This window comes from Cyprinodon tularosa, unplaced genomic scaffold (genome assembly GCF_016077235.1).
Source record: "Cyprinodon tularosa strain WSP-4 unplaced genomic scaffold, ASM1607723v1 ctg762, whole genome shotgun sequence".
NCBI classification, from domain to species: domain Eukaryota; kingdom Metazoa; phylum Chordata; class Actinopteri; order Cyprinodontiformes; family Cyprinodontidae; genus Cyprinodon; species Cyprinodon tularosa.
Genome location: NW_024039521.1, coordinates 175,950 through 199,200, shown reverse-complemented (window position 1 = coordinate 199,200; position 23,251 = coordinate 175,950). Strand labels below are relative to the sequence as shown.

The following is a 23,251-nucleotide window of genomic DNA, read 5'->3' as shown; positions in this document are numbered from 1 at the left end:
AAAAATTGAGCAAAAATATGGTTTAAAAACAGAAATTGAATATAATAAACCAACAGGGTGTGATAATTTAATTGGAAGTCCTCTTTATGAACTGAAAAAGAAATCCATAAGATCATAATGCATTTAAGCCCCTTTGAGCAGCCTGGTGACCCTTAGAGCAATTAGGGTTTCTGACATTTCTTTCTATGAATCACAATATTGAGTAACTCTTTTGCTTTCAGAGGAGTGAAAAGATGCACAGATGTACAGGATTTGTATTTGATTTGTTAAACATAATGTGATCTCCAGCAAATGGTACAGTTTTTTTTTGGACAGTGACATGTACAACGCAATTATTTACATGCCACCAAAAATTGAAAAAATATGCAATACTAGCATCACTTAATCTATGCAGACGCTCTGTCTATGTTGATGAATATTTACTCAGCTAAGAATGCTGAATACCTGGAGCAACTCTACCTGGTGCTTCATAACACAAATTCTACTGTATATAACCTGATCAGACTACAACATCTACTCATGTTAATCTGTTGGCTTTTCCTCATTTCCTACATTACCATTATGTTTTGTTTATGGATGTTCAGTTTACTGTTAAAAAAGATAAGAGGTATTCTGACATCTTAGATGTTCCCAATTGACTAATTTAAATCAGTTTATTTATGTAGCACCAATCCACAACACATGTCATCACAAGGCCATAAATTATGAATTTTGACTTGAGGTACAGTGCTCTTGAGAGCTCATTAGTACTACAGGAGGTTTACATGGACATGGTTTTCAATGTTGTCTGTTAATGTGCATTAATGTGCATCTCTGCTCTAACACACCTAAATTTAGCTAAAGGCTCAATCCCTTCATTTAGATCAACAGAGGCATGATAATGAGCCACTCATTTGATTCAGGTGTGTGAAAAATGGGGTGCATCAAAAAGTTGCAGGATAGTAGCTCTTGAGGACTGGAATTGAGCACCCCTGTTGTAGAAGGAATAAAAATTAGAGATGGTAAAAGTTACAAACCTAGGTAAAAGTGCTCAAACAACTGGGCATGTATTTGTAAAGATAGAGAAAAGAGTGAAAGTGAAGGGAAGTTGATGGAGCATAGCATCAATTTGTGACAGGTGAAAGCTTAGTGAAAGATAATGTTAAAGATGGTATTGAAATCTGATAGATTCCTTACTCAAGACAAAAGAAAAAGTTCCAAAGCTTTCAGGGGCCACCTCACAGAAGGGCCATACCCCCAGAAGACCGACTGACTGCGAGACTGGTGCTCTAACTATGGTAATGAGGTTCTATAAGAGTCGGGAATCCCATCACAGGCCTCCTGTTTGATCTACAGCAGTTTTCTTACTGGGCAAAATGGGACATACGCATGATCCTGTTTTTGTGGACTTCTGGTTGACCTTCAACTCCATCAACCCAGACATCCTCTGCCAGGAGCTGGCCTCCACCTGTCATTGGATAATCATAGCTTCCTAAGGAAGGTGAGGCTCGGAGGATTTTCTTCAACAGAAGAATCATCAGAACGCCCTCCACAAGGGAGTGCATTCTCTTCTCCTCCCTTTAAAAACTAAATGCATCCCAACTCAACCATATTGGAGACCCCTAAAGTCTACAGATGGGAAGACTAATTAGTCAGGTCAAGGACAATGACAAGGCTGCATACAGACATGAGGTATATCAACAGGTGCAGCAAGACCCTCCTGGCGCTTAACCTGCTCAAGACTGTGAAGATGATACTGAACTTCCGGAGAGTTTCCCTCAATGGCGTTTTCTTTCTATTATCAACCACATTGTTCTCACAACAAGACTGGTCTGCAGACCATCAGTCCAATTTGTGACATTCATCACTGTTGTGTTATTTGGCTCATCCAGTAAACAGGAGACACTTCTTTAGCTGCAGACCCCACACATCCAGCACACATACTCTACGGGTACATCTTTTATTTTACTTCCTCTGACTTTAAGACTTAATGCCTTTTTACTGTAAGCATGTAAATGACATATAAAATCCTTCTTTGTGCACACAAACATTGATGAGTTTTCATATAGTCTGAATAAGCCTCGGTTATAGTCTCTAGATGCACAAAGCTGTTGGAAACTTATGCCAAAACAGTATGAGTTTTGATCGGGTTTGGGTGAAGAGGGGAGGGGACTTTAAATACACTATTTTCCCTTTACCTCACAACTGTGCTGTTTTTTTCACTATTTGCATTATTTTATAACATAAATCCCCAAAAGTTCAGGTAAGTGGGTATTGCATAACATGTGATAAAATGTGGGGAGTGTTGGTCTAGTGGTTAGAGCAGTGTTCTTGTGCTCTGAGAAGGTTGCAAGTACAATACCTGGTTGGATCCTTATAGCCTGCACTCTGGGTCCCTGAGCCAAACCCTTAACCCCACACTGCTCCCCAGGCGCAGCACAATGGCAGCCCACTGCTTCCCAAGGGGTTGAGTTAAACGCAGAGATATATTTCTCCTTTGTGAGATCAATGAAGTTCAATTATAAAATAACAATGAGTCCTTTTACCAGACACTTTACTTATCTAAAACTGTGACATCAGACCCTTTTTCAGCCATTTTACTTGGCAATGCATCTCAATTCATGTATAGTTCATGTACAGTTCCGTAGTCAACTATATAAAGTATCAAGCTACCAAAAAACATTATGAACTTTAAACTTTTCCATATGAACTTTAGATCTAAAATGAGTAGTCTAGAACATAAAAAGAAACACCAGCAGTCATCTTAATAGCCTCAAAGCGAAGTAATAAACTGCACAATACTGTGAGGTCAGAAGGTAAGATATGAATAAAGAATGCTGAAAAACAAAAAGTGGATTCACTCAGAGGCATTACAAACTCAGTGGCTCCCTGTGAAAGGGTGGGTTCCTTCCTGTTTTCCCTAGTTATGTCTCACCTCAGTGAGAAAATGAATAATGGGGTCATTTTGCTCTCAGAATCCAGACTAGGCAGCATTTTCCCTCCCTCACATAAAGAGCAAAGATGGGGTGGATTTTTCTAAAGCACCTTGACTCTTTTAAGAACCTTGCTACTCCCACCTTTGGTATGATTTTGATTAATTCGGGAGAAAATGCTTCTGGGAAAGGTTCTGGAGCTTTCCATTGACTTTTAAACAAGTTGGACATAAATGGATTTTATACTTAAATCTTTGAGGAATCTAAAAAAAGGGTTTGGACTATTTAATCCCAATAGACCTTAATGGATATTTACCGACTTCCTTTTTGTCTAATGGTTTCTTTCTATTGCTCCATCAGATTTTAGCTACTTTAGCAAAGCTTGGTAACATGCCAACTATTGCAGCTTGATGGCTTCCTTTCTCCCTGCTCTCCTCCATCAGCTCACACATCCATCCTTCACGTCTGACCCTGTCTGCTGCAATATTAAACAGAACTAAGCAGGACATGGGCTAAGGCACAAGAGAGTTGCCGTCTTGGGAGAATCGACCTGTCAGCGACTGTTCAGTCTTTGTACATCTAGGTGTGTGTGTGTGTGTGGGTGTGTGTGTGTGTGTGTGTGTGTAGGAAAGAGAAAATATGGAAGAAGTGAGAAATAAAAAAGACAATCTAGCAGATGAATGAAGATTTGATGCCTGTTGGGGATTTTGGGACAGTTTATTTTTAGTGTAGTTCTTTTTGAATCCATTGTTATGGATGTTAGCCAATGACAGTATTGGAAATACTGAAAATGAATCATTATCAATACTAAGTTTTGTCCTGCTATAGTTTGACACTAGGTAAACTGCAATTGACACATTGCCCTGATATTTGAGCTGCACTAATGTAAACCTCCAAACAATGCAACATATGTGCGGTAGACATGCTGATACCTGGAGATTGAATAAGTTATGCGGAACATTACATGCAAAGATGCTCAATATTTGCCTGGTACAGTGCGGATGCATATGCCATAGAAGTGATAGACAATAGTATTGGAGTTGTATAATATTTTGGTTTAGCTTGTATGGCTTAACCCAAAGTTAAACAAAGCTGAAATTGTCACTATGCTTTTTATTTTGCCATGTGTGCTGCTTTAACTTTGATGTCTGAGGCTCACTTCTTTTGGGAACTTAGAGCTGAGCAATGCAGATTTTAAATGACGCGTTTTGGATGAACTGTAAAGTGCCTTGAGATGACTTGTGTTGTGAATTTGGTGCTATATAAATAAACTGATTTGAATTGAATTGAATTGCGCACATCTCATAATGATATAATTCAACAGCACTTTTTTCAGGAGTGAAAACAAGACTTAAAATTTTCTTACCTCCAATGTGTTATTCAATTCAATTCAGTTTATTTATATAGCTCCAATTCACAACATGTCATCTCAAGGCAACTGTAAAAGCTGACCCTGTTCCAGGAAACACACAGCCAAGTAGATAAGAGGGAGGATGGAGATAGAATGAAGCAGAATGATGAAATGGGTGTCCATATGTCCTCCAAAAGTCTAAACCTATAACAACAAAACTATAGAGATAGCTCATCATAACCTGACCCACTCTAACTATAAGCTTCATCAAAAAGGAAAGTTTTAAGCCAAGCCTTAAATGTAGGCAGGGTGTCTGCCTCACAGACTGGTAGTTGGTTCCACAGGAGAGGAGCCTGATAACTAAAAGATCTGCCTCCCATTCTACTTTTAGAAATTCTAGGAACCACTAGTAAACCTGCAGATTGAGAGTGAAGTGCTCTGTTAGGAACATAAGGAAAAATCAGATCTCTGATTTAAGACGGAGCTTGGCCATTTAAGGCTTTACTGTATGTATGAGAAGGAGGATTTTAAATTATATTCTTGATTTAACAAAAATGAAGAGAAGCCAGGATAGGAGAGATATGATCTCTGTTATTAATTGTCATCAGAAATCTGGCTGCAGCATTTTAGATCAACAGCAGGGTTTTATTATGAAAATAGAAGCAATATTATCCCTCAAAGGTGAGTGCTTAGTTGTTAATGTTAGCTCATGTATTTGTGTGTTTGTTCCTATGTGCTGCTACAACAATAAATGTTGTTGCTACCATATATTATTATTAGACATTCAAATCATTTTCTGACTTTTACATATTATTCTGAGAATAGATGCCAAACTGGCTGTGTGTTAGAACAACAGATGAGTGTGTTTCAACCAGTTTAATCTACACACATATGGAATAATTTCACAACTTCCATTCAAGTCAAAAGAATTATTAGGAAAAATATTCAAATCCAGGCCAAAAATCTTTTAGTTAAAAACTCTTGACTAAACTAGTTAAATTCATCTATGTAGCTACTATGTGCACATGAAAAGGCAAATTAATGAATCAATAGAATGAGGCAATGATATCACAGTATGCCATACACTTTATGTTTTAGAACCAATATTATCTTGAAGAGTTTGGAATAATGTCAAATTAAGCCAATTTAAAATCCAAATCCAAGATTTAACTGAAACATTATTTGGTAAACTTATATGTTATATGTCTAATCAAAAATCAATAACCGTTTAGATAATAAATAATGTGATTGTTTCTATGGAAATGATTAGGGGTAGAGACCCTAGTAGCTTCTTTAGCTAGGTTTGGTTCATCAAGACATGGAGCTACAGTAGTATCTAGCAGATAAGAGGAGACTCATTTAAAAAGGACCATTTTGTCATATTTTGGCATTCAAATATAATGAGAATATCAGGAAATATAAATAAAACAGCTACTGAATGCACCTAGGTAGTAGAACTCTGAGTAACGTCCACCAATTACAAAACATGGTCCGTTGTACACTATTGGTTCCTGACATGTCAATCATAGTCGTCTGCTTGTCCCTCCTTCCAGTGCGTGTACCCTGACACATGAAGGAATCGACCCCCTAGTGCTCGTGCAGGGTGCATGGCTGGAAGCTAGCCACTGTTATGCTACTAAAGCAGCAAGGGCAGCAAAAATATGCGTGCTGCTTAATTTTTGATGCTTGTACAAGTTTAGTTTTGATGCATGGCTGAAGCATCTCTGCTGCTCTTGCTGCGCATTGAAAAAAGTGGGTCTGATTTGGGCGGAGCTACCCTATCCTTTCTTTGCCTGTAACAATGGCAGCTATATTTGCTGTGATCAGTGGGTAAAAAGTAGTTTGAATCTATTTTGAAGTGAGAAAGTCCACCTGAAAATCCAGATTACCATCCTGCCTTCAAATATTATTTCTGTTGGAGCCGCTCAGATCCCCTTACACTGTCGGAGCGTGGTCACAAGGAATCCCATTCAACAGCAGCCTATGGCCCGGTCGCCTCCACGCAGTTTGCCGCGGTGGCTGGAAGGCGTTTTTCATGTTTGTAATCCAAACTACAGGCACCAGGATAATAAAAGCGAAAATGTTTTGCTGTTAATTTAAGTGAATTTAGGCATTAATATACTGTTTCAGAGGAGTTATCATAGTGCTCTGCATCATCAGCGATGTGTCCGTCTCCCTGCCAGCTCATAGATCAGCGATTGTGTTGTGAATGTTCAAAAATATAGCTTGCTGGAACCGTTTTTTTCAAGATGTCCTACAGCACCTTTAAAGTGTATTCAGGTCCATTCAGTTGAGCACAAGGACATTATAGGAAACAGTATGGATGATGTTTAATATTTCAGCCTTTGCAGTACACGTGGAAGTGATCTAATATTGCTCACTAGAAGTCTGTTATTCCAGGCCCTTAGAGTTTGGTAGGAGTACAGCAAAATTTCTCTTTTTCCCTGGATCTTGCAAGCTGGGCAGCAATCTTCTGAAAACCTGAAGTTATCCTATTAAATATTGTTCTTTTATGTCCCGTCATTTTTATTAATCTCTTGAAAAAAAAAAAAAAGTTGACATATTAAACTCTTTTCACTTATGAGGAAAAAAATGAAATTCAAATACTTTTCATGTCCAGGCCTTTTGACCATGTAATGCAGTCGCAAAAGATTGAGAAGTGTTACTGCAATATTGCACTGATTAAGAATCATTAGGAGAAAATGCAGTTTATGTTTTTCTGTTGCTGATTTGTTGTTTGGTTCTGTTTTTTTATAATGAAATAAAAGAACAGAATATTGCTTAAAGGTTGTTATTTTTTTAAGATGGTATAAACAAAGTAAGAATGGGTGAAACAAATGAAAATATATTTCCATGCATGCAAATACACCCCAGACTACTTTGTAGGTGTATTCAGAACTCTTTTCATGTGAGCACGTGAGTTGGCAGGTAAACGTATATTTAACAAGGCCAGAGATAAATTATGAATGAGGATTTGTTTTTTCTGACCTTTGGACTCTTTGCATTCTTTCTGCTCTAGCAAATGTGCTAACAGTTAAAACTGCTAACATACGTTTGCATATTCATAGATAAAGCGTTTTTAATTTTGGTAGATGTTTGTGCATCTGAGTATGGCTTTCCAGTAGCTCCTGTTAAATCAATGCTGCAGCAGCGTTTGGGTAGAAATGCAGAAAGATGCAGAGTTCCCCCCCAGGGGACATCCCCACCTCCTGCTCTCTCTGAGATTTCTGTCGGCTTTTCTCAACCAAACCTACATGTTTTAATTATCAGGCAGTTAATAAATAATTCCAAAGTCACCAGGGTGCTTCTAAAAATATCTGCACAGCTAAATAATGGAGTATTTTGACCCATCTCTTCATTGTCATTTAGTCCAAATGTGAGTCTCTCTCCATTTAAAATTCTAAACATGTTTACTTCTTGCCCATTTTTACAAATGCAAACATTAAATATGAAAATATTTCTGATCTTTTATAAGAGAAAGGGGTTTAGACACAGAAACAAACTGCCGACGTGGATGGATGCAAAGAAAAAAAGCATTAAACTAGTATTTTTCTAAAGTAACCTGTGTCGGTGGTGATCCCTGTACCTGTAGAGGAAGGATTACATGGAGGCAAGTCAGACATGCTTTATCTGAACAGAGCAGTCCAAAACAAATCAAACTGAACATCTTCATAGCCATGGCAGAGAATGCTGCATTAACGGTTAACGGTCTACATTTTTATGAAAGATGGGGGCAGTGTTTGGTGCTGTTTTTTCCTCCTTGCTATGGGAACAAACTCCAGTCATAAATGTTTTGTGCTTTCAAATCAGAATACGTAGATGAAAAAAAAAACATTTGCCAACTTGTAGACAAAAATGATTGAGAATACTCTGAGTACCAAAAAGATATTTGTATTTGTTAAAGTTTGATTTACACAACTTATATTAAAGCAAATCACTACATAAAAAAAAAATCTGCATTCAAGTTCCATAACTTGTGTGTGAGTTTCAGCTGAAAGTGATGCAAATGGTGACATCACAAGTGTAACCATCCAATCAGAAAACCGATACATTTTGCTGTTTTGGATTCACTTTACAGAGATTTTCTACATTATGTTTTGTTATTATTATTATTATTATTATTATTATTATTATTATTATTGTTGTTGTTGTTGTTGTTGTTGTTGTTATTATTATTATTAATACTTTGTAGTTTACTGAGGTGCAGCTCTGGAAGGAGCCACGCTGACAGTCAAATCCATTTCTTTAATGAATCATATATTTTGTTTTTATTTTATTTTTTTGCCTTTCTTTATGTAAAATTTTAGCTTGTAAAAAACTTTTATCTTGTACATGTACATATTTTCCAAAAACTAAAAAAAAAGAAACACACAAATGAGCACACAAATATACAATTAACAGACCTTTTGTATATCAATGTGCTAAAATCTATTCCGAGCTACACGTTCTGAATCACAAGCAAAGAAACAAAAATCTAAACAAAACCGAAAAGAAATATCCAGTAGGGAGGCCCAAAGCTCATGTCCATAGGGTAGGAACACAGATCAACCGGTAAATCGAGAGCTATGCCATTTAGCTCAGCTCTCTCTTCACCACAACGGACGGATCCACCTGTTGATCTCCGCTCCATCTTCCAGTCATTCGTGAACAAGACCCCAAGATACTTAAACTCTTCAACAAGTGGCAGTACATTCTTCCAAACCCAGAGAAGGCACTCTATCTTTTTTCGAGACCATGATCTTGGATTTCGAGGCACGGATCCTCATCCTGACCACTTCACATTGTGAGAGCTGTAGATCACGCCCTGATAAAGCTAACAGTAATAGAGACGTAATCCTAAGTCCACCAGAATGGATCCCCTCAACACATTGGCTGCACCTAGAAATTCTGTCAATAAAAGTTATGAACAGAATCAAAGACAAAAGACAACCTTGGTGGAGTCCAACTCTCACCGGAAACGAGACCGTCTTACTGCCAGCAATGCAGACCAGGCTCTGACACCGGTCATACAGATACCTTATTAAAGGCCTAGCACATCATACTCCTAGAGCACCCCCAACAGGACCCCTCGAGTGACACAGTCAAATGCCTTCTTCAGATCCAAAAAACACATGTACAGTGGTTGGGCAAACTCCCATGCACCCTCCAGGATCCTAATGAGGGTTTAGATCTGCTCCAGTGTTCCACAGCCAGAGGAAAACCACACTGCTCCTCCACTATCCAATGGACCCTCCTTCCAGAACTCCGGAATAGACATATATATATATATATATATCTATATATATATATATATATATATATATTTACTGTTAATGGAAGAATATCCAAATTGTTAGTTAATGAAGTAAATATAAGTAAAGAAAGTGGAAATGCCATGTTTCATTTGTTAAATCAGAACAATGTTATCAGGTCACAGAATGGTGTTCTCTGGACAATTCTTAATGTCTTTTGCAAATATCAAAAATCAAAAGAAACTCAACACATTTAGAGTTTTAGCTAATGTAAGAAGAGAAAGGCAGGAAAGATGAAACCAAGGGAGGAGAGTATTGTGCCAAGTGAGCCTATGAACCCTAGCAGTAAAGCATTTTGTTAAGTGCCCCATCAGCAATCCATGGTCTCTAAAGAACCTCCCCCACCACTACTCCTTAGAATACATGCACACACACACAACCAAGTCTGCGATGTAATAAAAGTTTGACATTGTAGCGAAGAGAGCATCAATTAGCTTGTTGGCGGACATCAGGCCAAAGTCTAGACACAGAGGCAGAGGTAAGGGCAGATCCCTGATGGCTTTATTACCTCATTGATAGAATATAGGGAACTCTTCATCTACTCATGTTCACACCTTTGTACTCCAGAGATCCATGCTGGACCTCACACCCAAGGAGAAGCTTCTGAAATAGGAGAAACCCTTCAAAGGAAGTTAGTCGTCAGTGGCGGCTGGTGGAAAAAACTCTGGGTAGGACTGACAGGATGAGAGAGACAGAGAGAGTAGATGTAATTTGAACCTACACATCAAAGAGACACAATGAACAGAAACGACAGAGAAACAGGAATTTAAGGAAGTGGGAACAATTCAACTAATTCAAAAACTAATTCAATCCAGAATATATCTATGTCACCAAGCCCTTCTTAGAATGTAAACTTTAAAATAAACATTGGATTTTTAACCAAAGGTCCAGTTTTGGATATTAAACTTTAGAAAAAAGTTAAGTTATTGAACATACAATAATATTTTGGATTTTCATTTTTAATCCATGTATCATGCATTATTGTTTTTCATGATAACATTGATTTTTGGAAAATGTAAGGTCTTATTTAATACTCTTTACGATGCAAAGACCGCTCATGATGTTGGGAAAAGGTACAGAGCTCTGGGACTAGCACATATATATATATATATATATATATATATATATATATATATATATATATATATATATATATATATATATATATATATATATATATATATATATATATATATATATATATATATATATATATATATATATATATATATATATATATCACACTGTTCTTCAAGCAAGGAAGTTTATTCTGAAAAAGCTGAAGATGTTCCAATGAAGAAAACAACTAACCAGGACAATGCTCCAAGATTGGGTGTTTGCCATTACTTAAACTTAATTATACACGACTCTACATTAATGTTAATGAAATCAATACAACATAAAAGACTGTGTACATTGTACACCTTCAAAGTGCAGTAAATAGCCCGCTACATTTCATCAATATTACATGTTCTACATCAGTAGATCTTGAGACCCTCTTAACTCGCTTAATGATGACAATAAAGAAGCTGTAGCCCATTTCAGGTTTTTCTTTCTACATCAAGACAGACAGTTTTTTTTCCCATCCCTACCAATAATAAGATTCATCTGTTCCAATCACTTCCCTGGCCTGATCAAGCACCATGCCAAAAGGCGGACTCTAAAACAATAATAATGCGTTTTAGCTTGACAAACGATACTTTACAACACATTAAAATCACACTGTCATTTTTTGCCAAGGTTGAGTAACTATAGGTTTAAAAATTTTTTTTTTTTACATTTTGACACCTATTCGAGACTCTTTGTTAGTCTTTGTGTAAATCAAAGCCACCCCTTGTACTCCTGGATTGTTGGAGTCTTCTATTCTGCATGGGAATGAGATCCAAAAGAAATTACATAAGCACACTCATCATGAATCAAAAGGGATATCACATAGTGCATCATTCCACATACGCCTGGTTTGTGGTTGCCATGACCTGGATGACTTAGAATTTACAAATGCAAACCCCATTTGGACTCACTTTATCTTTAATGTTCTCAGAGATAGTAATGTTTGCCGAGGCTGGTCCAACATAGACCAAAAAAGGTTCTGCTGGATGGCTTCACAGCTAACACAAATTCAAGATGCTCAGAAGAAATAGAGTGAATCTTATTTTCTTTATACTCATAGATATGATGGTATTTTTAGAAGTGTTACATAATATCTGACGTTTTTGTTTCGAGAGAAAAAAATATGTGTGAAGACTGGAGATGAAAGAGTCTGGAAAAACTTTTATATAACAAGTCTATAAATATCACTGAGATGCTATTAATAAATTAACTCAGTCATTTTAGTTTAGTGGGACATCAAACCTATGTTTCCAATTGGTTCTGTCAGATCTGATGCAGACAGAGATTGGAAGCAATGAGAAAGAGAGATAACAATACAGCCAGAATTCTCTAAATACTTGTTTCTTTGAGTCCTTTTATTCTTCAGCTCTCCTTCCTCTCTACGTTTCAATCCATGTCTTTTCAGTCCCACCGCTTGTCGCCTTTGAAGTTTCTTCTCTCCAAGTTCAGAACACAGTATCTTGAGCAAGGGGGGGGGAGGGGAAAACCCCCTTCTAGCTTCAAAGCATTTTTTTCATGAGTTGAAGGAAGGTGGAGGTTATTTTTAGCCTTTGGCGCCCACTTGAACATTTGAGATGGAGAAGAAAGACAGATAAAGGATAGCGTAGGAGAAAATTAGTAGTCACTTACTAAATAAGTAGAGCTAGAAATCAACCAGATTTTAATACCCCATTACATTACATTACTGACAAGCATCATGGCATTAACACTACATGTTTAGTGTACCATACACTTCTCTACCAATGACACAACACAGGAGTCTCAAATATAATAGCTATGACCAATTCTCATAACTTAGTCCACCTTACGCTGCCCAAGGCCCAAAGTCACCTCAGTGTGCTGGATGCCTAAAGGTGAATTCTTTATAAGGGACTATTTCCTGTAAATTCCCTTTAAATTATTGTCACAAATAGACTTAATCTCCAGATTCAAGCTGATCAAGGATCATGGAGATTAAGGCCATAGGGCATTCTGAATTATGTCAAATTTTACCTGGCTTGTGTACTGAAGTCCTACATTTACATCTAATGTAATGCACTATATCCAAGAAATGCTCCTTCATACTAAAAAAACACATAATATTCTTTGTGAAATAATTTCCAGAGATTCTGAAGGATTTGCTAGAACAAAACTATATAAATATATATCGTTACACAGACAGACAGACAGACAGACAGACAGAGAAGAATTTATTTTGGTCAATACCAATCTGACCACTTGGGGGCACTAATAGAACATAAACAGTTCATTCCAACATAGTCAGTGGATTCCACTGATGATGAAGTTAGGCCAAAAGTGATATAGTTTGTTGTGCTACAATTGACCAAAGATTTAATAAACCATTGAATTATACTCATGCACTAATGACAGGCACACATGACAGGGCTGGATATATGATTAGACCCACATAACATGTCTTCCTGAATTCATTAGCACAAATTGCAAAATAGGAAAGGATGAAACAACAACTTTTGTGATATTTAGTAGGCAAAATAATACTTATTCCATTTTATTTTCAATTATCTGGTTAATTGTCCATAAATCATAAAATGTGTTGGGGTTTTTATTAAAAAATAGATCTTAATCTGTCTTTGATTAGTTCATATGTAGTCATTCATAAGTGGATGACGATATTCCCGAAAGGTGCAATTAAAAAGTTACTTTTTCTGTAAAAAAATATACTTTACATGTCAAGTCAGATTAATGAAGTATATGTTCCTTTCTGATGGAAATCTGTCTTATACTTCTGAGCCTTATTTATGGTTCATATGGTCACACCTCCAAATATATACATAAAAAAAATTATTCCCAGATTTGTTATCTTCCATTAATAAAAGTCAATGTAGAATCCTTAGAATTCTGCTTAAATGCTAAAGTCATTCAAATCATAACTTCCCTTAAAGAATTGCAACCCTCGAGCACAGATTTGATTTTGACATTGTAAAGTAATTGTTCTATGTTCTGTAAAGTCCTGTTATCTGATTGGAATTATTAATGTTTGATGTTTTTCTTGTATGTTCTTTGTTTGCAATAAAAAATAATAATGATAATAATTGCAAAATGCTATGAAAAGTATAAATTATACCTTTTAGACAACTTTTTTCTTTTTTATTCAGTTTTTTATCATACAGTTTGCTAATGAACAGCTTAGTTTCTGTCATGTAATCATTTCTTTTTATTTTCTCAGTATTTTTTCATTTCAGATTAATGCTTGTCTGATAGTCAACGCAGAATATAGAGCCTATGAGTGCCCCCAACTGGTCCAATAATTATCAACTTTAACTTGAAGCTAATCTGATAATAGGCTGTACTGTCCTGCTGCTCCTTTTGAACCACTGCGTGCTACTGATGAATGCTGAATCTTTATCAGTGCTGTTAGAGCATCAGCATGTGATCTAGTAATTGGTAAAATCTTATATTGCAGTGTTGTACTTTTGCATAGCTATGGTACTAAATACGTAGAAACCTTTATATTCAAAGTTTCACCACAGCCTTGTAATGCTGCTTTTAAAAAAGGGGGAATCTAAGTACATATTTCTTAAAAGAAGTGCTTTCTTTCTTGAATAAAGCACATAAGTGAGATACTTTGCCAATAGAATAAGACCGTTACATTTAAAGTAAGAAAAAAGCTGCATTGTCCTATTTCAAGTACATAATAACTAATTATCTTATTTTAAGGGTAACAATGTCAGGTAAGGTGGAGGCTTTGAAGACCCAAATGTAGAGAAGAGTAGGCAGAGATGAGTTTTATTTATGTAATGAGAGGAGCCAAGGCTTTGAGGCGTCGAGTACTGGAGGGGGCGTTTTGATGCAGGATTAATTTGGGGGAGGAGGCAAAATAGATGACATCCGAAGCCTTGCTACCTTGCCATACCACATGACCCCTTTGGGAAGTGGTTCAGCTGGCTCTGAACTTTGGCAGGCATTTAAACAGCTGCAGTATTCAGTAAAGATGTGGAGTTTGTAGGAGATTTGCTGTCAGTTGGATAGATTTTGGATATATTCTAGGAATAGATTGGTTGATAAATAGTATTGCTTTCTATTTCTATTATATTTGAATAAAAATGACTAAGACCTTTCATTTTGCTCATCATTGCCCAATTTGCACAAACACTTTCAGTGTCTGCTTGAGATTATTTCATTAAATTGGCAGAAAAACAGTGGACCTTAAATTATTTTTCACACACAAAAAAATTACAAATGATATTATACAGACCTTCCATAAAAAAAAAAAAAAATCCACTGGACTTGGTTTCCAAGATTTGAAGACATTCCGCCACCTCTACAGGAAGCTTTCTCAATTCAAATGTCTCAATTGAGAAAGCTTCCTGGAGAGGTGGCGAAACGTCTTCAAATCTTGGAAACCAAGTCCAGTGGATTTTTATTTTTATTTTTACGGAATGACTATGACCTGGATGACTGAGAATCTTCATCAACATATTATACAGACCAATCATTAACAATTTCAAAGGAACTTAAATGGGGAAAAAAAAAACAAAGAAAACAATGGCAAAAAAAAAAAATCACAATTATATTATTAACTGTAGTTGTGCTCTCCACCAGGAGGTGGTGACATGTTCAGAAGTTCCAAAATATAAGACTGGTTTTTTGCCTTTATATTGTTTTAGAACTCATGTTACAGTTACAAATATAGATCCAAAAAGTACTTTTGGGTCATCCAGACATCAATAAAATCTGATGCAGTGCTTTGTATAACCTAAAGCTAAAGGTAACATGTTGAGGGCACAAAAGTACAAGTTTTAGAAATGCGGGACACTTATTTGTTATGTCTGGGATTATGTCCCTGACATAACAAGTAAATTAAGACCTGCTTCTGTCAACTTCAGTTGAAGTTAATTTATTTAAAGTTAATTTTACCTGACAAATAACACTCCCTTTTTGAGACTCAAGGGTCAAGTGTGTAACCAGGTAGCCAGCAACACAGGAGCAAAACAGAACAGTACTTTTACACTTCCTTTAAATTTTTATATCTGCAACATCCTGTACAAGACAGAGTTCTGTCATCTATAGAAATACTGGGCTGTCCACACATGTGGTACATCAGAGATGGGCAATAAACTGAGTACAGAGAGCTGGTGAAATGCTTCGTGGTATGATGAAACAGTCCTCTGATCCTGAATGTGAAAAAAAAACAAGGAAGATGATTGTAGATTTTAAAAGAAACAAGAATATGGTGAATCCCATCAATATCATGGAAGAAGAAATGGAAAAGATAGAGGAGTATACTGTATATATCTAGGTGTTATATATCTGGACGGCAGAATTGACAACTGTTAAACCATCTACGAGAAGGGACAGAGCAGACTAGTTCTTAAGGAAGCTTAGGTGCTTCAGTGTTCGCGGCAAAATGCTGCATATTTTCTACTAGTATTGTGGAGAGTGTGATCTCCTCTGCCGTTATCTGCTGGGGTAACATCATAAGATCCACAGCTCTCAACATAAACAACTGCTTAAAAAAATGGTAGTCATGACATCATTTAATTTCCCTTTGAATTAATAAAGTATTTTTGAACTGAAATAAATCTGATAGATAGACAATCAAATAAAAGAGTGAAGATACGGAGACAAAACACCTCAGTTTGGTCCAGCGGTCAGCTGGAAGATGGTTCCAGCCTGGAGGGTGATTGACTTCAATTTTTAGCGTTATTTATTTGTTTTTATATACTTCTCTAATGTGCCTTGAAAAAGTCAAAGCAAACCCATAACCACAGATAAACTTTTGGTAAGGTTTACAGCAGAGCAGGAGGTGGTGGGAGTGTGTTAAGTGGGCTGTTGTATTACCGTTAAACTCAGTTATACACAAGTGCACCCAAAGCAGAGTTTTAAAAAATACCCACATCTGAAAGTGTTTTTTTCACCCAAAAGACTTACTGTAGACACAAAAGCAGCAGTAAATCATAAAGAACCTCCAGAAAGTATTAACATCCAATCACTTATGTTATTACTTAAGATAATCTGGGCAAAACTTACTTAAAAATAATCTACACATAGTAGTTTATATGATCAAAGTAAAAAAAGCTTTTTGTAATTTTGGTATGAATTGAAATCTGCTTGTAGGTTTCAGTGTTTGAGATGCATCTATAACTTTTAAACTTTAAGCTACTGTTGGTGAAACATTACTAAACATTAATTAATTAATTTATAAAATTGCTAGGATTCATTATGAACATTTATGAGGAATTATAGAAATTCATTAAACTATAAGGTCATTATAATGTCTTACATTTAAAGCTGTTTATCATAGCTGAAATAATCCATAAGTCCAAAGAATTTAATCTATATTTATGTCTGCCTTCTTCTAATTGTGTAAGAACAGGAATCTGGAAAAGGATGCAAACAATTTGGCAGTTATGAAATATACTAAAATCTTGCTGGGTTCTATCATTTAGAAAAGGTAACGGTTTGGAACCACAAGGACCCTCTAAAGGTGGAATGAGGGAATTGTGCGACTATTCGTAGAGGGGTTCTTTATAAAACCCTCCTCCAGAGCACAATTGAACTCAAACTAAATTGATGATTGCTCTTTTAAACTGCACTGGTGCGAAGTAGACAGACAAGCTAACAAAGAAGTGGCCATAGGAGCTTGTGAGTCTCCTCTAGTGGCCATTGAGCATCACTCAAGAGGATCTGCAGAGAAGAAAAGAAGAACATATCCAAAAGCAGGTGTTTAAAGCTTACATAGACAAGCCAAAAAAGACATCAGGGTGCAACTACTGCAAAAGGCAGTTTGACAGAAAACTAAAACAGTTAAAACATTGGATAAACAAAATTTCAATTAGAGAACCAATGTTTTTTTTTTTTATTAAAAAGAACAAATCATTTAGTAATAGCAAATACATGAAGAAGTTTGAAAACTCTCTAGAGGATGTAGTTATGATTGTGTTCAGTGTGAACATCCTGAGTGTTGCAGTTTACTGTAATTACTCTGGATTTGGGTTTTAGTGGCTGACCTTCCAAAGATATTTCCCTGCTCACGCTTGGACTAATTGAAGGCCATAAATACCAGTTACTACAGTGAGAAATAATGGGTAAATGAGTTGCCATCAGCCTGAAACATTTAACCAATATTTTTTTTTTCCTGTGGTTCTTACATCATGTTTGCAGAAAGCCCACACAATAAACCTTGGGTGAATTTCATGCCAGGAGGAGGTCCATCCATCAAAAATCCATAAAACATGTTACCTGATGCTCATTACTGTGTTAATGATTTTATCTTCACCCATCATGGCTAATATCTTGCGTAAAGGTCATAAAAGAAGCTAATAACATGATGATTTCCCATGATAACCCCTTCCTTTGCTCTTCCTTTCTCTCATTACTTACTGTATTATCGTCATTATATTCTCTCATTACATTCTCTCATAACACCAGCAATCATATTGTCAGAGCCGAAGCCACAGTTTGAAATGGTGTACATCTCAACCTAAAATAGGACTCCTTGTGTTTGCTTGTTTACACACTGAGGTGATGACTAATCTCATATCCACCTTCATCTGTTGCCATGAGTTCACCACCCACCATTTTCTCATAATGGCTTGCCTCTATGTAAAAAATCAGTTTCAGTGGGAATCACCAATATTAGATTGGAGAGGCGTATGACTAATGGAAATCACTTTAAGAGTTGGAATTGTTACCTGAGATATCACTTTATTCCAGTGTTTTACACCTGTACTATTGTTTTTATAGATTTACAGGTCTGTTCAGGAGGTTATTCACATGTATCATGGCTCTAAACTTCCATATGTGCTTTTATAATTTATCAATTAGATCAGAGTGTCACTTAATTAGCTTAGGTTACTTTTAAAATTGAGAGTCGGTTGCACATATCAGAATAATTTTTATTGTTTCTACTGTTCAAGATTTTTTATTTTTTATTTATTTAAGGGGGGATTCAGGAAACACTTTAATTAATTGGCACTTCATACTTAGTTACGAGCAATTCATGTGAGAGATTGGTGTTCCACTCTCTTGTTGGAGGGTGTGGTTCCTAGTAATGGCCAGGAACGGTTTTGCTTGTCATATATAGTTAGGCCACATATTGCATACATGTAGTTATTAGAGAGCTGGTATTTAGACCACCTCAAAGGGGGGAATTGTTGATTTTATTTTCAGTTTTAAATAACTGTCACATCTTGTTCATTTCTATATCTTTTCACTCCTCTCTGTGGGTCAGCCTAAATAGACATTGTTATGCCGACATATGGTCCTCTTGGGAATGGGTACAGGGTTGTGAATGTGAATGTTTTTCTTTTTAAAGTAGAGAGGGCGGGTCTTTTCAAAAATTCGTGAAAATCATCCACTATACCATTAAGTCACACCTACAAAACACAATACAAAAGCAACAGGAGGACAGAGTGGCATTCTTCAAAGTGATAAGGATGAGGAGAGTACAAATTATAATGTTATTACCAATGGTGCTGTCACATTTTAATTATTTAGCCTGCGTATGCCAACATCCCAGAATCTTCATAAAATGCAGGCATACGCTGAAGTTTTTTTTGTATTTTTTCAATTTTGGGCGTGTACATAGAGTATTCACAGCGAATATAACATATATATAAAATATAACAAATATAAAGTGTAACACACGCCATCATAATGCCAATGAAATGTCACAAGCCAGTGTCTTGAGGGGGGCAACAATGCCCCAGGAGGTGCCCCACCTGCATAAAAAACACAAGATGAAGATTTATCTAAACTCCGCAGTCACGGTATTAACCTGCTACTATATACAACTGGAACAAGGTCAAATTGATGAGATCATGGTGATGTTGGAGGACAGCTTGTCTGAACGTCTCAGCCTTGCCGGATCCTCCATGTCTTGTGGAATGTCTACTCACCATGAAGTCTGGAGGAGCACTGATGGTTTCCTCCTGTGAAGCCCGTTTTATACCAAAATGCTGCCAATAGGCCATTATAAGGTAGCTGTAAGTTAAAACCACGTTTAGTGGTTGGCTGGAACACAGGACATATACATGCATATGTTGATTATGCGTTGGGGATAAGTTCTTGATAAGCTATGCACAAGTTACTTATAGGTTTTGGATCAATTAGACAATGTGTGTCAAAGATCATATAACTTACCTGTAACTTATGGCCCACATATCTGCATAGTTCAAGAAATTTTAAGAGTCATATGTCGATGTGCTTCATTATGCTCGTAACTTATCCATAACTTATCCAACTTATCCAGCGTTTTTGGCTAATTTTTCTTACATCGACATACGCTGGCTACTTCGTCAAGTGAAAAGAATCAGCAAAGAATTCTGGTCTGTGGAATAGCAGCATTAATTTTAGGGAACATTTTCCTAACTGGTTTTTTATAATGTGTGGGCGCATAGTGAATTTAATAAAAAAAAATGGTGCCTCTAATAATAAATACAATTATTTTCACTAAGTTTTAAACTTACAGTTCAAAAAGAATACTCTGTATCATCTAGTGTATTCCTCTATTTCTTTTATTAACCCTGCTGATAAAATTACGTGCATACAGTGCATCTAAAATTATCCCAGCTGCAAACCAGCTGAGCTCCAGACATCACGCTTTCACATATATACTAATCAAGCATTAAAACACTGACTTGGCTAAACTTGAATGGCTTTTTACAAGAGAGAATGCCTGTAGAGAAGACTGGACTTGTCTGTAGAAAGATCTGGTGTGACGCCGTTATGCATGTTCCATCCCTCCATACTCACATATTCACAATGACTGCTAGTTAAAGACTGCTGGTGAGCACAGAATATGGCAAAATCAGCTCCCTGGTGATGCACACTTTGATGAATGAGCAATTGCAAAGTATGGATTACCCTCTCAGTTGTAGTGTTGACACTGCATACGCATGTCTCCCTCAAGTGTATGTTGTCAACACTTCGATTTTCCCTGTGATCTATTCCTCTCTGTTTTTTAACATAGTAAGAGTTCCTGCTTTATTCTTGTCTTCTTGCAGACCAGTGCGCTGCCCTCCACTTTATCTTGGTCATTATGGCCTTGATCAGATCCATGTTTTTTTGGAACCCCATGAGCTCACACTACAAAGCTTGCAGTTTCTCCATCACATATTTTTCAGCATACTGTCCTGCCTGAATGGATATATCTGCTTGCTGTACAGCAGACAGATGTCCCTAACAGGCACCACCTCCCTCACATTATCCAGTAGGAAATCTTGCTCTGTGCAGAACAAATGGAAATAGCAACTGCAGAAAATAAAGCAGAAGACTAGATTTTGTTTTCGCATTCTAATGTGGAAAATATAACTTTGTTCTTAGATAATCTTGTTCATGTTAACAATGGAGCAGAATCACTTAAGTAAAGAGCATATTCTAATCTCTAACAAACCAATCAAACAAATACTAAGTTATCATATATTTATATTTATATGAAAACCAAAAAAAAAAAAACATGAAAAACACTTTATAAAACAAAAAATTTATTTCTTGTACAGGTTTATTTCTTGTGCATTAATTTTGCCCTTATGTCCTTGAGATAATCCAATTTCTCAATGACTCTATGGTTGAGGATGGTTTTAATAAGGTACTTCTCCACAGAGATCATGTTCCCGAGGATCACCTTCTCAGAGCCACAGTCTCTGAGAAGGTGTCCTGAAGATTGTTCCCCATGAAGAGCTTGTACAGAGCCACTGCACCACTGCCGCTCTTGAACTCATCAGGTCAGCTCTAGTGGTTAGAGCAGTGCCCTTGTGTTATGAAAAGGTTGCAAGTACCCGGTTCGATCATCACAGCCTGCACTCTGGGTCTCTGAGCAAGACTCTTAACCCCCACACCGCTCTGCACAATGGCAGCCCACTACTCCCCAAGGGAATGGTGAAATGCAGAGAGTTAATTTCTCCATTGTGAGATCAATAATGTCAAACTTCTATCATTTTTCTATCCTTTTTTCTACTCCTGGAATCTGTCTGCCTCTTCGGCAAATCTCTGTTTTGCATGGTCCAATATGGTGTCACAAATAAATAAATAAAAATAACGTACCAGTTTTATTAAGGAGAAGTTATTATTCAGCTTTCTAGTTTTTTAATATGTAAAAAAATTTTTATTTTTCTGAAAATGTGTTTGTTTAAGAGCAAGTGTGCAAATTAACAAAGTTAACTTTAATATTAAAGTATATAAGGCCTATTCTAAGGCGTGGGTCCCCCTTTTTAGAATACAGCACCACTATGATTAAAAACATTGAGATGCAACCTTCACATATATTTTCTACCTCACCACTGTGGCTAACTTCTCACCTGGGCCAGTGTGCGGCCAGCTGAAGCAAACTGCCACAGTCTTCTCCACAGAGCATAGGGAGGGAATCTCTGAACAAAACCCAGCAGACACCAAGTGGAAATATCCGTTGTGTGGAGACAAAGTCTGCACTCCTGATTTCTTCAAGGATGCATTCACTTAAAATTGACAGGATGCACTCAAGGACTTCATTCTGTACTGTCTTAGACGTTTCTTGAACACAGTGGCTATCTGTAGCTGCTGTGTAGAACGGCATTCAGTGGTGCTACAAAATCCACCAATCATCTAAAAACACCAGGGTTTTCTGAGCTCTTACTTTCATCATTGCCACGCAGGGAAAGTTCAAATGCACTACAGAATTTGACACAAAGTTTTATTGATAAAATGTGTCGGTTTTTTTCAAACTCCTCGTTATGTTTCCGAATCCCTACGCTGTAGCCTTCATCACGCAGAGATGAAATGTTTATTTTCCCAAACATGGCTAGTCAGAGTGCATTTTCCATGTGAATCCCGGATTGTTCATGCTTCTTTGCCTTTACTGAAAAGAGCTTTCAATCAGTCCTACTGTCTTTATCCATGTTGTGTCAGATCTTTTTGTTTGAAAAAGGATGCAGGGAAAGCCGAAAACAACGACAGCCTCGCTGCATGCAGTTAGCCAAGCGTTCTTGCGTTTTATGTCTTAATCAGGGCCATTGGGTCGGTGGGGCGGCGCCCTAGCGCCCTCTATTGGCCAGCTGCCACAGGTATCATATTTGATGAGCTATTGACACTTCTGCATGGTCAGTGTGATGTTTTTGTTCAGGAAGACCCTGTGTACCAAATGAAAGAAAAAAGTTGTGGTTAGGGGTTCTGAATATTTGAGATCTAATTGATATTTGTGTGATCTAATTGAATTTTTCTGCAGTGTCTCGAGATTACGTTTGTTGTGAATTGGCAATATGTATAAAATGAAACTGAATTGAACACAGTTTTATATAAAGGAGGAATGTAATGATTGTCTATGTTTTGTTACACATCTAACCATTTTTCTCCTTTTGACATAAGAAATGTTTTCTCCCATTTCCCTGCATAGGAGTGTGCCTGGTGCTGGGTTGCATGATCTTCCCCAACGGATGGGATGCAGAAGTGATCCGGGATATGTGTGGAGAGCATTCAGGGAAATACTCTCTGGGTGACTGCTCGGTACGCTGGGCCTACATGCTGGCCATCATGGGCATCCTCGATGCCCTCATTCTCTCCTTCCTGGCCTTTGTCCTGGGAAACCGGCAGACAGACTTCTATCTTGATGATCTGCAGACAGACAACAAAGGTAGATACATAATTCTCCC

At 37.0% G+C, this 23,251-nt stretch overlaps 1 protein-coding gene across 1 annotated transcript in view; it reads left to right on the top strand.

Annotated features, from left to right (window-relative positions):
• The window catches only part of lhfpl4a (LHFPL tetraspan subfamily member 4a), a 38,787-nt gene that overhangs the window by 6,409 nt on the left and 9,127 nt on the right, over positions 1 to 23,251 (top strand). Inside the window, exon 2 of the mRNA XM_038270496.1 lies at positions 22,996 to 23,232. Coding sequence (XP_038126424.1) covers positions 22,996 to 23,232 — 237 coding nt within the window. The remainder of the gene's footprint in view (positions 1 to 22,995; positions 23,233 to 23,251) is intronic.